At 40.5% G+C, this 16,391-nt stretch overlaps 1 protein-coding gene across 1 annotated transcript in view; it reads right to left on the minus strand.

Annotated features, from left to right (window-relative positions):
• Nucleotides 1-16,391, minus strand: part of MB21D2 (Mab-21 domain containing 2) — a 121,626-nt gene continuing 105,235 nt past the window's right edge. The window contains exon 2 of the mRNA XM_019024884.4: nt 1-2,843. Within this exon, the coding sequence (XP_018880429.2) occupies nt 1,579-2,843 (1,265 nt within the window). The 3' untranslated portion in view covers nt 1-1,578. The remainder of the gene's footprint in view (nt 2,844-16,391) is intronic.

Here is a 16,391-nt window from a genome sequence, read left to right on the forward strand (position 1 = left end):
TTTCAAGGCCAGTATGTTTCTTTTTTTATTATTATTTTTGTGTTTGACTTAGATGGTTGAATGTTTTCATTTTTCATTTATAAGCATTACATTAATTTCCATGCAAAAACCCAAGATCGCATATGTCTGATTTCCATTGGCCAAAATCCAACCCTTGAGTTTGGACATTCAGGACCAAAATGAACACGTTACTTGCCCTTTCCATGAGTAGACATCATGGGTGTCCTTTGAAAGATCAGCAGGACTCCTGACCTCTTAAACACCAGCTTGCCCTGAGTCTACACCAAAACAGGGAGCCAATACCTTCCAGCACCTAATCAGGCAAGTAACTTCACTCATGAAGACAGGACACCTCTACACCAAGGCTGCCACCCACAGATACTTCCTGGATGCTGCTCTATAGCAATACCTGCTTTTGAACAGACGTGGTATCTTCTATTTGGGGATTGTAAGTTCTTCCTGCCAGTTTTTCTCAAAACTCTCAGGAAGAGTAGAGATTTTACAAAAAAGCTTACCTCTACGACCCCAAAAGAAATAAATACAAAGACACCTGCTTCATCAAGTGTATATTTTCCCCAGCTTTAGATGGGGTCAACGTGTATAAAGCTTTAACAACTTCTCTCAGTGAGACAGGAACCAGGAATATCAAAGAGGGCAAAGCAGGACCCCACAATTGAAGGAGAACTAAGCAAATGCAAAGAATCGTTTCACTGATAGAGAGAAATGGGCAAAATGAAAAAATGATAGAATTTCAAGAGTGGTTGTTAATTTATATTGAAACACACTTTGCAATTCTGACAATGGCAAAGATTAGTGCAAATAATAATTATAATGGTATGTTCTTTAATAGGATTTAAATAAGGCTTCAAATAATTACATATGCTAAAACTAACATTTGGAAACCTTAATTCTGCTTGGAAAACTGTCAAACACACCCTTCAAACCACCCAGTGTTCTCTGATTTGAGGACAATTACATTCAGTGAAGTTGCTCCAAAACACAATTTGTAGTATTATCACTTTCAAAGTTTACCTTGTTTGGTGGAAAAGGGGGGAAACTACTCTGGTCACTGGTCAAAATAAATAAATCCAGCTAACATGCCAGGTAGTTCCCAGGTTCATATGATTCTCAAATATCAGTAGTGGTGAAAGCTCATAAGAAAAAAGACAAAAACAAAATAATAAAAATAATATGATAGAATCGTTAAGCATCAGAAAGAGATTTGTTTCCCCATACCCATGAACAAATTTGCACCAAGTATGAAACAGAAAAAAGCAAGAGGATTCATGGGCATTTTCATCTATGGCTCAAGATCTCCTTAAAAAGAAAAAAAACTCCAACAAACTAAAGAGCATGACAATAACTACAAAAAGTAAACAACGAAATCAGAGGCAGAATATGAAATAGTAATATACTGTTTCAGAGCCTGCACCATCCTGCAGAACCAGGAAACTCAAAATTTGTTCTTAACAAATCCAATCTAGGCTGGATATGTAAAAAACAGAAAGACAGCATCACAAACCACACGACACATTATCAGAGTTTAAGAATCAGGAAAAAAAAAAAGTCAGCTAACACTCAGAAAAATTTGTCATCAATTCTGAAATGGGGCCTTGTGACATCGTCAGGATTGATAAAGACAGAGATTGACTTTCCCGGGTTCTCAGTCACTAGCTGCTGCAGTTTTTTTGCCAAACGGTCATCAGGCTGGTTGGGGTCCCCTCCGTCGGACTGTGGAGAGGGGATGCTGGTGGTGCTACCTCGCCTCTGGAGCTCCAGTGTCAGCCGGTTGGCTGCCTTGACATGCTCAATGGCGGTGCGCAAGTGCTCTGCCGGGTCTGAGCGCACAGAGGACAGCTTCCGGGCATGAAGCATGACTGTCTCCTCAGACAGGTGTTCCAGCATGTTGCACTGAGGGATGAAATAATTGGGGCACATCTTGTTGACCAGACAGTGTTGCAGGTCATCGATAAGGCCCAGCAAAAAGTGGGCTGCATAGTCTTCTTGAGCCAAGTAGTTGGCAGGAAGTCTGTCGCAGGCCCAGAGCATCATGCTCCGCAGGTGATAGGGGCTAATAGCCTTGGGCCGGGACAGCAGTTTAATGATGATGGCTTTGCAGGCCTGATAGGCCTGCATGAGGCTGCTGGAGATGCACTTCTTCAACTGCACCTCGCTCCTGGCAAAGGACAGCCGCCATTCATTGTCCTTCTTACCCTTGTAGGAGCAAGCAGGCACCAAGTAAAACCCACTGATGACCTCTTCCTCAGTAATCTTCCCATCCCAAAAGTGGTTCTCCATGAGCCAGCTCTGGGCCACTGCAGGCCAACCTTTGAAAGATACCACAGGGACAATATCATACAACATGCGACTACTCCCTACACCCAGAATGATGGAGATGATGGTCCCATTTTTTTCCACCTTTTCCACCTTTGGCATCCCTCGCTGGGGTTTCTTCTGTATTTCTGACAGGACAATGCTGATAGAGTCATAGAACCAGTCAGCCACTTTGGTAGGTGAGAAGAAGTAGTTGGTGGCACCATTGATGTGATCTACAATGGTGCAGCAGTCTTTCCATTTACTGATTGTCCCCTCATCAAAGAGCCGAAGGCTCAGCCAAGAGTGGCACAAGGCTGAGTGGCGCATGTCGAGTGTCACAGGCTGATTACGGTCATGCAGCTTGAGGGCTGGCACCAAGAGGGTAAAGTCCATATCATAGTCAGTACCCCGGGCATAGACATTAAGCTCATCTAAGTCCAGGTCCACCACGCCTTCCCGGACACCTCCAGAGAGCAACAGGTATTCATTAGCCACTGGAAGCTTTTGGTCCAGCTTTTGCACCATTCCTAGAAATAAAGAAGAAAAAAACAACACTATTACAGGAAACACAAACATAAGAGTCTTATGCATGAAACAGAATGCTCTGATGTTCCAAGAACCAAAATTCATTATCAGTACTAAATCAAATCTCAGGCTGCTGCACAGACCTGGCCAACAGTACTTTCTCACTAGTGCTAGAATCCACCCTTTTCCAAATGCAAGAATTATGATAGGTTTTTCTCTCTCAGTGAAAAGCAGTATCATTTTCAATAATAAAACAGGGCCCCTCTTCCCCCAGTCATCATGTCAGTTAATGGAATTGCCATCCACTCCGTTATGCAGACTGAAAACCTCAGTACATTTCAACTCTTTGCTGCCCTTCTACTGCCAAATCTTTTCCATGGAACCTCTGCCAGGGTTTCTCACTTCCTTCCCTGTTCTCCACCTCTCCTGCCATCATAGGAAGTTCGGCCTTTTTTATCTCTTGCCTAAGCTGTTTTCTTTCCCCAGGCTCTTTGCACTTACACTCTTCGTTGTACCAGCGGTTCTCAGTGTGGGCTGGAGACACTTTCAGGGGTAAAGTGTTCATAACTCTCTTTATAATAATACTAACACACTGTTTGACTTTTTTTTTAAGAGACAGGGTCTTGCCGTGTTGCCCAGGCTGGTCTCAAATTCCTGGCCTCAAGCAATTCTCCTAACTCGGCTTCCCCCAAGTGCTGGGATTACAGGCATGAGCCACCACGCCCAGTCATGTCTGACTTTTTTACTGTGTTGCCATTGTACTAATGGCACAAAAACAAGGGAGGATAATATTGCCAGTGCCTTAGCAGCAGCCAAGACACTGATGCCAAACTGTACTAGCAGTCAGTAGGCTCTTTACCACTGACATGCATTAGCAGTTTTTTAAAAAACCCAGTTTTACTTAAGAAAATCCTTGATGGAGAAGAAAAATAAGTTATTTTATTGAATCTCAACCTCTGAGCCATTAGAAAGACTATCTTCCTAATAGTCTGTGTGATGAAATGGAAATAACCATAAAACCTGTCTTCCTCATACTGAAATAGGAAATCTGTCTTCAGGAAAAGCACTCACGTAACTGAGTTGTGAGCTGAACTGGCTTCTTTGTTCATGAAACGCCATTTTTACTTTAAAGAACAATAGAAAACTATGGCTGTTTAGATTTGGGTATTTGGTAGACATTTTCTTCAGAAATGAACAAAATGAGCCTGGCTTCAAGGAAACTACTGACAATATTTATTGCCAATGATAAAGCTGAAATTTCTAAGGGAAAATTAAATTTAGAAAACTCCGCACCATGAGCGTGACATCTTCTCGAACTGTATACGTTTCTGATTAAACTGGCGATGATATTAACAAATGTGATTTTTTAAGAGATTGTGAGTCCTTTTGAGAACCATGTCTCATGTATTAAGCAGGCATAGAAGATTCCGTGCATGCAGTAGGAACATAACTGAAGCTATGACTAAATGATAAGGAAAAAATGCATGAAAGTAATGGGCAGATAGCATTAATAGATGGAATTAACATAAATTCTTAAAGGCTAGACTTAAATGACTGTTCCACAAACGACATATACATTTTCCCTCCTTCATTATATACTGGCTCACGCTTGATTATCTGACAAACTACCAGCGTCATCCTGTGATTTATTTAACAGTGTTTCCCCGAAGATCAAGACCTACCACAAAGTATTATAATATTCCATTATTCATTATAATTCATAGTTTGCTCTTCATAGGACAATCCCAAATCAAATAAACCACATGCCTGTGTTTTGTTACTATTATTGTTATATTCTGAACGTTCGTGCCTCCCATTCACATGTTGAAATCCCAACTTTCAATGTGATAGTATTAGGAGCTGGGGCCTGTGGTAGGTGATCAGGCGTGAGAGTGGAACCCTCATGAGTGGGATTGGTACCCTTATAAAAGAAACCTCAGAGCGCTTCCTTACCCCTTCCGCCATGTGAGGACACAGTGAGAAGACAGCCATCTATGAACCAGGAAGCTGTCCCTCACCAGACAATGAATCTGCAGGCACCTTGATCTTGGCTTTCTTGACATCCAGAATGGTGAGAAATAAATCCCTGCTGTTTACAAGCTACTCAGTTTAGGTACTTTGACATAACAGCCTGAATGAACTAAGACAATTATACTTTAAAATTTAACGCTCATTTATTAAAATATGCTCTTTAAAATCCTATTTTCCAAACCACATTAACCATGAAAAAGTCTTTTATTTAGTACAATTCTTTACACACAGAAATATGGCAAGTTATCATTTTCTTTTTAAAACCGTAAGTTAGCCAACATTATAGTGTCAACAATTCATCAGAAAGAACATCCAGCAAACCTGACTTCTTGGCTGTTTCTCACACTATCTGCACTGTGATATGGCATCCAGGTCCCTCTTCAATAAATGACTTATCCCAGCTGCTTAAATGCTATCCCTTAAGGATTGTCTCAGCTGCAAAAGGCTGTCTTAGCCAGGTCAGGTCCTGTGGCTGGGATGGGGGTTGCAGGTGCACATCCAATAACTGATCGGTGTGGGAGTGTCCCAGCTCAGGATACTCTGAAGGGCCACTCAAACTCTGAGTTCCCAGTGGGGTTGGCTGTGGCGAATGATGCGCCTGCAGGGAAGCTCAGCTTCTCCTACTTGAACCTGCTTCCTTCCCCACTTCGACAGGTGTAGATCCCAAGGGTGCTGCTTCATAAACATCCTAACTCCATTTCAGAGGCTGCATCCTGAGAAACCCAACATACTACACTAAATACTATCCAAGCAAAACAGAAGATACTACCTACTACCCAAATAAAAACCGTCTTCAGCATGGAAAATATGTTTTTCCTTTTTAAAGTGTTTTTTTTTAAAGGCAAACTTAATCCGGATTGAAAATTCTTATAAATGCCAAGACAAAGATCCATTTCTCAAATGTCATTATGTTTTAATATTAACCTCATCTTTGCCATGTAAAGAAATACTACCATCCCACGTTTTGGTTATTGCTTTAAAGGATAAAATTGATTTCTCAGATTCCAGATTAGGTTGTGAAAACCATTTTCATTATTTTATGAACTCACATGTTGGAACAGTCAGTTTCAGTGAGATATATTTGATACTGAAATCGTTTACTCTTCATTATTTCAAACATCCTTTCATTCTACCATTCAGAATACCATAAATATACATGAGAAGTACTGTGAAATGCTGTGTTGTGGTTAGTAAATAAGATCTGAATCTATTAAAGTGATATTGTTATTTGAGTACCACACTGTTGTCTCCTCTTAGGCGTAACTAACTCAAAATCCTATATATGCTTTTGTCCTGGACAGAAGAAAACTGGCTTTGAGCCCACCAACTAAGACTTGTCTATATAATCAGGGTAACTTGTGCATTAACAACCTGGAGATAATTTGTCTACAAAAGTGCCACTGAATTTTGCCTTGGATTGTTACAATCTTGTTTGGAGAGTCTTGGGTAAGCCATAGCTAAAACTCCCTTCTGCCCTCTGCTGGATTTAAGAAGTTTTAACCTGTTTTCACTTGTCAATATACACACTAGAAAATTCCTGCCAATGATAAAAGGTTCTCTTTCCTCTCAATGATGCTTATGCATCTCGTTAAAATGTTGACCCTTTATTCAAAGGAGTCAACATCAAGTATTTGGCTAAATTCTAATATTCAGGAGACAGGGTAATTTTGAACACTTCTTATTCCTTTTAAAGTGAAGAAAGCCCTTTAGTAGAAAAAAGAGTATTGCAGACACACATTTACTAAGCTCCTATAAGAAAGAAAGTCCCTAAGGCCACACTGTTCCAGAAGCTAATCCCTTCCTACATCCACATTTCCATTTAGCCTCCCTGAGCCCATTAGTCTGCAATTTTACAAACGATATGATAACACAACTCGAGCCTTCCCCAGCGTTATACAAGCCCAAATGTCTTCCTTGAAAACTTTCCTGGGCTAAGTTTAAGTGAAAATGAGCTGACATCAGCTATCATGGCAGATGGGTTGCCATGCAACCAAAACACAGGGCTGGAAGGGAAAAAGACAGAGGAGGGAAAATTTTCAACTGTACGCTTTGGCTGTAGGGATCAGTTCCAACAAGTGCCATCTCTGCAATGATCCGAGGTTTTCTGTGTAATTACTGGAGGATAAGATCTAGTGACTCTGGCTGTTTAGCTGTTAGATTACCCAAAGCTATGAGTGGGAACAGAAGGAAGATGCACATACACCACTGAGCTTGTTAGCAGCAAAACAAAAAAGGAAGGACAGAGGATAGCTATTCCCTTGGGTGGGTCTCTTCTTTTCACGGAGGCACTGGCATATGCTTGTTCTTAAGTAAAACTGCCACTCAACCTCTTTTCCTGTAATTCACCGTTTCTTGGTTTTGATATATTTCAGAGTTTTTACTTAAGAATATCTTAATAGTACCCTTCTATATAGATACTCAGGTCCTAAGTTTAAGGAATGTGTTTCGTGTCATGCTTTCAGTTATTTGCTGATTATCTTTAGAATATCAAGTGAAAAATGGAACTCTGTCCCTGACTTCTTTATGTTCTAGTAAATAAAACTATATCATATTCCACTAAATTGAAACTGCAAACCTTCATCATGCAAACATATAATGCCAGATTGCTAATACTAGAGGACAAAAACTAAGTATCATTTCTTGTTGTCTTTACAACCCCACCCCAGTAAGTCTGTGAAAACTCAAATAGAGAGTTCAAGAAATACTAAGTAGGTAAGTCAAAACAGTACCTGTATAGACTGCTTTAAAACAGATACACACACACACACACACACTTACATATGTTGAAGGGAGAAAGGTTTATAAAAGAAGTAAAATTTTTATGTCTTATAATTAAAGTTACAAAATTAGATAAATTTTATCTTTTTATATACCTTTGACTATATGCCTGAATATCTCAGTAATATTCATTGTTTCATATAAAAGAGTTTCCTTTTTTGGCTCCAACTCATGTAGCACATACCAGTAACAAACAGTGCCTTATTCCGGCAGTGGGTTTTAATGGCAGGAAGGGTACACGGTGGGATGATGTTGACAAAGTCCTTCTTTCATTCTGATGCATCCCCTAGGGTAAGTCTCCTTGGTTGACAATAAACAACATAAAACCTTCCTATAAAAATATTATGGTTTATGTTTCCAGGGCGGAAGTATTTTTGTCAAGCTTACTTGACATTCTGAGGAACGTCTGAGATGTGGGCATAGCCACCTTTTTCTAAGAAAGTCACTAATCCATGAAATTCTTAATGACCCCAGTTGGAAAAGATTTTAGGCCTTTCCTCGTTCATGCCCAGAAATCATCTATCTGAAGAAAAAACTGGTTCCAAGAGGAGAAATCACTCATGTGGGGTCATACGGCCTTAGTGACAGATTACCAGCATTGTTGCATTCCAACATTTGCGCAAAGACCAGAATGACACATATGTCCTGATCTCCCCATGACAATGCACAATGGCTTAAGAGGGAAGTAGCAGAGGTCTCAGGGCAATGTGCCAGTTTTGCATTTTTATTGGTCAAATCTTTAGTGGGACCTGGGACAACTGGCAGAACATGTCTGACCATCCACATTTATCATAAAGAAGAATGGGCCTGGTCTGCCTTGATAGAGCCATTAGTATTCCCAAATAGACTGTAAGATCCTGGAAATACAGAAGACAAAAATGGAGCTTTCCAGTTTTTCAATAATATTCTGAGTTATTAGTACTCACAATTAGGATAATATGTTTTATATGTCAAAGAGTCTGCTTTATTTTGCATAATTTGAGACAACTGCATATAATTTTATTTTTTTAGAAAACTGATTAATTCACGTATGGTAATGGCAGTGCCCTATTGACCAGAATATATATATAGTAACAGGGCTGATTTAAAAGATGTTGCTCCAAAGGAGCCTTTCTTAGTATTTCCCCATTTTGACACTGATATGTAAGAACACTGGACTCAACATAGGCTTGGGCTTGGATCCTGGGCTTGTCATTTACTATTCAAGTGAGGCTGACAAATTACTTAACCTCTCTGAGTTTCCAATTCCTTATCTATTAAAAAACAAACAAATTGATGAAAAGTAAGTAAATGCATATAAAAACCCACCCTTACAGGATTGCTATGAAGTGTCTAAGCGTATCGTAGATATTTAGCTCATGTTCCCCATATGTTCATCCCTTTTCCTACCACACATAAACTGGAAGAGCAAATAACACAGATTCCACGGAGTTATTTTAAAGATTTAATTAAACAAGATAATCTATTTAAAGCCTCTAGCACATGCAAGGCACACAAAACATGTTAGATGAAGGGAAATGAATGAAGTATTCTCTCCCCTGGCTGTACCAAGACTGCTGCTAGTCAAGGCTGCTTCATCTGAGTGGATGCCATCGTGTGGCACAACACACACGGTGGCAGGCAGAGGGCAGGCTGGATTCTAGCTCTTTCTTTTCCTCTCACCCAGGTACCCCATGGAATGAACAACCTGTACATCCTAGTGGAGGGTCTTGACCTGAACTAAATTAGCACTTTCGACATCTACTGTCATTGTGGGCTGTGTTCATGGTGTATCTTTCCTCCTAAACAAGACAACAAGACACAATCGTCCCTTGGTCCCAGGAGCTCCTACATATGCTGAAATGTGTCCATACTCAAGTCCCATAGCTGACCTTGTGGAATCCACTTACACAAGTTGGTCCTCTGTATAAGTGGGTTTCATATCCTGCAAATAGTATATTTTCAATCTGCATTTGATTGAAAAATAGCCACCTATAAGTGGACCTGTGCAGCTCAAACGTGTGTTGTTCAAGGGTCAACCGTGAAGCATCTGGCACAGTAACTCAAGAAAAGGCGTCACAAATGAAAGATCCTATCTTAGGCGACATCTATAACCTCCTTGTGGTCAACATTCTTTTGCTGCATTGCTAGTATAGACTTTAGATTAGAAGGCACCTGCTTTTTATGTATACCATTTCTTTCAATCAACCTGAATACCTCATTAACTGCAACCTACGATTACGGAATTTGCTGTACAATATAATATGGAAGCCTGTCAGCATATGTTTACTAATCATCTAAAAGATGGGAAGAAAAAAATGCCTCTCTAATCTTCCATTATTTTCCTTCTTAAAAATTAAAACTGAAGGTCTTAAAAATTGGTGGGCTTTGTCAAAGTCTACTAAGCTATTTTAAACAGAATGAACATCAGCTAGACCTGGATTCGAGTCCAATTCATTCATGACCAACATCAACCACTGTGGGCCTTGGTTTCCTTAAACAAAATTGTAGAATAACAACTGGTACAAGTTTGTCGGGTGGCCACGGGAATAAAATGAGAAAATGCACAACAAATTTCTTAGTGTGTAGTTTTGTGCTTAGTTGGTAATCAGTAAACAGGGTTTGTTGGCACATGCATACACATATCCATATATTATCAATATATTTTTTCCCATCAAATAAATCCCGGCCTTTCTTTTCAGTACTTAGGATAGTTTAAGAACTCATGGTTTTTGCCATTCAGAACTTACTGGCAAGACCCAATAGAGAGTCTTATTAGCCCTGCCTAGCAGCTTCCCAAAGTCACAATAGGGTACAAAAGTTACAGACTGACAGTTTATAAGGAGAGTGTTCACTTCAGAAGGCTCATTCTTGAAAGGCCAAAAAAAAAAAAAACAAAGTGAAAAGCAAGAGTAATGGTGTTAAACAGCTACATAAGGATACAGAAATATATCAGGGATGACCACATTAATGCTCTCCTGATCTTCACAAGAACCCATAAGCTTGTGATGGAGCTGCTCTGAATGAAGTCAACTGTACCCCATCACTGACCCTTTGCCCAGAACCTAGCTGGGTCCGGTTTCCATTCCTTTCTCACGTTGAGATGTACATGTCAACTACTTAATTACTCCGAAACTGGAAAGCTGTGTTTAATTGGGGAGGAGAAGGGGGGAAGTCTACATTTTAGAAGAAAAATAACGAAGTAGGCCAAGTCTAAGAAATTGCAACAAGGATAAAGATAGGATTCAAAACTCAGATTTTACTTATTCACACAGTAAGTATGAGCGTCTCCTATGAGCCAGTGCTGTGCTAGACACTGAAGAGACAAAGGTGAAGAGAAACATACACTGCCCCCACTGCATAATGCTGATGATTTAGTGAGAAAGCCAAATGTTAATTCTATCAATCAGGACAGGTGAAGTTATGCTGAGTAACAAAGCTAATATCTCAGTGACTCAAAACAACCAAGTTTTATTTTTCATTCACACTAGATGACCATCAAGGGTGAGTGGGGCGGGAGGGATTGGGGGCGCTTTTCTTTCCTTAACTTAGGACCCAGATGGGTAGAGCAAGCCATGTCTAGAAAGAACTTCAGTCACTCTGCTGGAGGAAAAGAAGGCTCTGGGCATTCTCTTTTTGGCAGTTAAATGCTCTGGCATGCAAATGACATACATCATTTTCATACACAAATCATTGGTCAAAACTAGTCACATGGTCCCATCCACACCCATGAAAGAAAGCACGATTCTACCACATGCTGGGAGAACTGGGAATCTGTGATATGCTGCATGAACAGCTCCCACACTAATCAGATAATCACACACGAATCAACATATGATTAGAAATTGAGATAATAGCACTGAATGAAATGAATAAGGTCCTAGCCAAAATGCACAAGAGGAAGAAGAGGAGTGAAAATTATTTAGCCTGAAAAATGGAAAATTCAAAAAGGCTATGAGAGCCATCTTCAAATATCTGATAAGCTGTGCTAGTAAAGAAGAAATGGAATTTACCTATATGGTTTCACTAAGTAGAACATATAGAGAGAAGTTTTCAGTGTAATGTTGTAAAGTCATCCATCCAGCAGAATTTTCTAGCAATGCTGCCTGTGGAGGCAGTACCTTTCCCATCCCAAGAGAGGATCAATCAGAATCTTCAGCAGGGATGAAGTCTCAGTATACATGTCTTCCGAGGTGGCTGCCCAGCCCAAGAACCTACTACTTAACACAGACAACTATAACGTAGACTTCTATAGCCACCTATGAACCATCCAGTGTGGGCCCAGTCACAGTGGCTGTAAGAAGACCACAATCTGAGCATTATGCCCAAAGGCTGGATGCTGCCCTTCCTTCTCATCTGGCCTACTCTATGTCATTTGTAACCTGCAGCCCTGCTGCTGTCACATCCTCCAGCCGACTTCGCCAATTTTACAAAGAGATAACTAACATCAGCAATGACACACATAACAGCAAAAGAAGAGCTGAGTTTATAGTACACATTTGAAGTACATACATCTCATGACAAGGACTCTCTGACAAGGGCACAAACATTCATGCCACTACCATGCACTACGGCACAGGCCGAATGCTTACCTGTGTCATCTCGTTCAATCTTCTTGGCCCTTTCAAGTGGGCAATAGTGTCCCCCTTCCCTTTTTTTTTGACATGGAGTCTCGCTCTGTCCCCAGGCTGGAGTGCAGTGGCACAATCTTGGCTCACTGCAACCTCCATCTCCCTGGCTCAAGCAATTCTCCTGTCTCAGCCTCCCGAGTAGCTGGAACTACAGGCACGCATCACCACGTCTGGCTAATTTTTGTATTTTTAGTAGAGATGGGGTTTCACCATATTGGCCAGGATGGTCTGGATCTTTTGACCTCGTGATCCGCCTGCCTAGGCCTCCCAAAGTGCTGGGATTACAGGCGTGAGCCACCATGCCCAGCCTAGTGTCCCCATTTTACAGATAAGGAAATTAAGAAAAATAGCAGCCAAATAAATTGTTTATGGCCATGATAGCTGACCTGGGATCCAAATTCAAGTTGATCCTATGCTGCTTTCCTGCATTAAATGGGCTTTCCTAGGAGAGAATAAACAATGTAATACCTTGGGCCTTTGGAACTGCCACATAAACTGTATAGGAAACAGTAAGTAGAAATTTATTTCTCCATCCAAAAATGGAACAAATTCTATTTTGGAGTAAACAGATTTCTAGAGCAGATTAAAAACTGAGTTTAGTCATCTCTGGGGAATAAAGTATATGAGCAAATGGGTCAAGGATCATAGGAAAGAGACGATTATAGATGACATTATAAAAAGATACTTAGTGCTGAGACACAGCTATGTGCGTGCACACATATGCGTGTGCGTCTGTGTTGCACACTTAGCTCTTGGACAACTTTCAGAGAACATTCCACAAGTGTTTTAATCACAACAGCATCCTTGAAATTCTTTCAGACTCCCAGAACAAACTCTGAAAATATTCCCACATATTCAGATGCGTACTCTAATTTGTTATTTTAACCCAACATCAGAGCCTTAATTTGAAGGTCATACCCCCTAAGTTTATACTACTAGGTTGAGGAGACAGGTGGAGGTAGCCAGCAACATGACTGCCAAAAACATACTAACCACAAGACCAGAAACTTTTATTGAACTCTAATGGAAGAAAGTCTTTTCCCTTTACAGACAGAGCAGTATCTATTACAGTCACATTTTGTCTCTGTACAAAACTCTTATCGGGTACACTGGGACATGGAGAAAGAAAGAATTCTGTGTCTTCTCTAAAAACAAAAACTGGTATCCATCAAACTGTGGTAAGAGATAATGCTCCTTGTGACCAGCACCCTAAAAAAAGGTGTCACTGTCCATGTAAAAGAGACCCTGAATCGGTGATCTACATTACACATTCGAATTTGCTAAATTAGCTTAAACATGATCCCAGTTTATATAAAGAAGCCTCCTCTAAAGGACTTACGAACTATCACTGGCTAGTCAAAGAAGACCTTGTCTTACTTTAGACAAGTTTACTAACTTGTTTTACTGTTTACTTTAGAAATTTTCAAACATATACAGTAGTAGATATAATAGTATAATAAATTCCCATGTATCCATCACCTAACTTCAACATTATGTTTGCCATTCTTATTTCATTTATCCCATTTTTTTGACATATGTTAAGGTAAATCCCAAACAACCTATCATTTTACCCATAAACAACACTTTCTCAATTAGACAAAGACATTTGTCTAAAGACTTTTTAAGTATAACCACCATTCTCATATCTAAACAAAATTAATAATAGTTCCTTATTATTATTACAGACCTCAGTTGAATTTACATTTTTCCTAATATATCAGTATGCTTGTGTGTGTGTGTGTGTGCGCACGCACATGTGCATATGACTTTGTTGATATCCTGCCCTGTGTCCCCAGCCCATCCCTAGGTTCACTTGCAGCTGTGACAGGCAGTCCTCGAGATGTTCCCAGCCCCTCTCCTCAAGTGCCAGTGACTCTGCCCCTCTGCCTAAGGGCATTCTCTCTCCAGCCACTGCCAGGAAGTGCAGGGGAGTTAATGCAAGAGAACTGACACCACTGGGGCAACTGTCAACCACTGGGGCAGTCAGTAGATAAATGCCCTAGCTTCCCCAGACTCTGTGGGCGATTCTACATTGGGTTCTACACAACCTCTCAGATGAACGCATTCAATCGCTTATTAATAGACAGAATCTTTATTGGCTTTTCTCCCTTCTGTCTCAATTGCTCTATTCCCTCACTCCTGTTTCTTTGTGTCACCTCCCAAGTGAACTACCACAGCAAAGTAATTCTTGTTTCTGGAACTGTAGTAGGTGGGGGGTGTAAAGCAGGGACAGGCAGGCTCAGGCCTGTTAATAATTCTTGATGACGTTACATTTCATATGGACAACTGGCCATGAGGAGCCTGGAAGCCTAAGCTGATGGTAAGGGATTACTTGCTGTTTCCCACAATCAGTTATAGATCCATTACAAGTCTTATAAAACTAGATCTGAGAACAATTCTCAGAAAGAGTTCATTAGCCTTCACAGATCAGCAGGCTTGCTTTTCTGTGCATTTACAGCTAGCATCTTCCCTATTATTTCTTGCTTTGTTGTTATCTCAATTCTCCTCACTTCCCAAGGGACATTTTAAGACCTCTGGAAAGCTTTGGAGAGGTGAAAATCCATATATTCTTCAGATACAGGCATTTCTTCCTTAAATTCCAAAGAGAACAATGGGGATTAAGGTTGGGGAGGGTGGATGAAAAAAAAGAACTCACTCCAGGAACCATCAGAGCGGAGCTTTGTTCAAATAGACCTTACTTACACATAAAAGCCTCAGGCCAAACTTAAAGGCCAAAACAAAGTTTCTCTTTCAGCCGCTGTTGAGGATTATTCTGTTTCTATTCCTCTAAATGGTACAGAAATACTTCTAAATGATACATTTAGTTTCTTCATTCAATCACCTTTGTCCGTACTTTCTTTTGTGTGTATGCGTGTTTTGTTTTTTTTTTTGCTTTTTTATTTTTTTGGAGATGGAGTCTCACTCTGTTGCCCAGGCTGGAGTGTAGTGGCACAATCTTGGCTCACTGCAACCTCTGCCTCCCAGGTTCAAGCAATTCTCCTGCCTCAGCCTCCCGAGTAGCTGGGACTACAGATGTGCGCCACCACGCCCGGCTAATTTTTGTATTTTTAGTAGAGACAGGGTTTCACCATGTTGGTCAGGCTGGTCTCAAACTCCTGACCTCAAATGATCCGCCCACTTTGGCCTCCCAAGCTGCTGGGATTACAGGCGTGAGCCACCATGCCCGGCCTGTACTTTTTTTAGTGTAGTGTTTACACTAATTATCAATTATGTGTTTACCTGTCAGTGTCCCTCTGATGACTTGTGTATCTCCCACCCTAACACAAGAGAAGTTCAGCAGAGTAAGCTGAATCAGTAAATAGATGGTGGAGCCTAATGACAGAGTTTTCTGAAATAAACTCTATCTTTATAGTGGATGAAACTGTCAGGTGATATACTTAGACTGACAACACTGTCATTGTGAGACATGATGAAAGACTCCAGATTCTCTATATCTGCAAGCAAGGGAATCATATCACATGCTCAGAAGAGATGAAGGAGAAGCTAGGGGCTTGTTAATGAACTATACTGTAACTACACAGACACGTCTCCTCTTGTTCTTTGAGGATAATTTAGCTCTAGGACATTCTCCGAAGCACTAATTTTTAGTCAACAACCTCACCAGGGAAGCAGGAGAAAAGTTACTATATAACTATAGTGTGATCTAAGATCAAAGTCTAATACCTAATTTCTAAAAAGATTAAAACCATGTATTTTTTCCCTTGATGCATACGTGGAGAACCTATAAATAAATGGATTCCTTACTAAGCCATTCCCAAAAACTGCCAGGAGATGGCATCCACACTCTACTCATTTACTAAGAGTTTCTAGCTGGGCTTGGACGTCTTACAATCTCAGAATAAAATCTTTGGGGAAACAAGCTGATCAACGGGCTAAAATGTGATAAGACTACATTAAAAGCATCAGTCCCAGGCCTATTTACTTTGAGGTTTCACCCAGTGACTTATAACTTTTCTGTTTAGTTTCCCTGAGAAAATCCTCCTGATAATTTAGAAGCTGAAGGGATCATCTAGGTTGAGCCAAGACTGAAAGATGCTTTGTCTTGGCAAGCAACATGGCTGACAATGGGTTCCCAATGCATATTCAGGAGCTCTTTGCAAGGCAGAGTTG

This window comes from Gorilla gorilla, chromosome 2 (genome assembly GCF_029281585.2).
Source record: "Gorilla gorilla gorilla isolate KB3781 chromosome 2, NHGRI_mGorGor1-v2.1_pri, whole genome shotgun sequence".
In the NCBI taxonomy this organism is placed as follows: domain Eukaryota; kingdom Metazoa; phylum Chordata; class Mammalia; order Primates; family Hominidae; genus Gorilla; species Gorilla gorilla.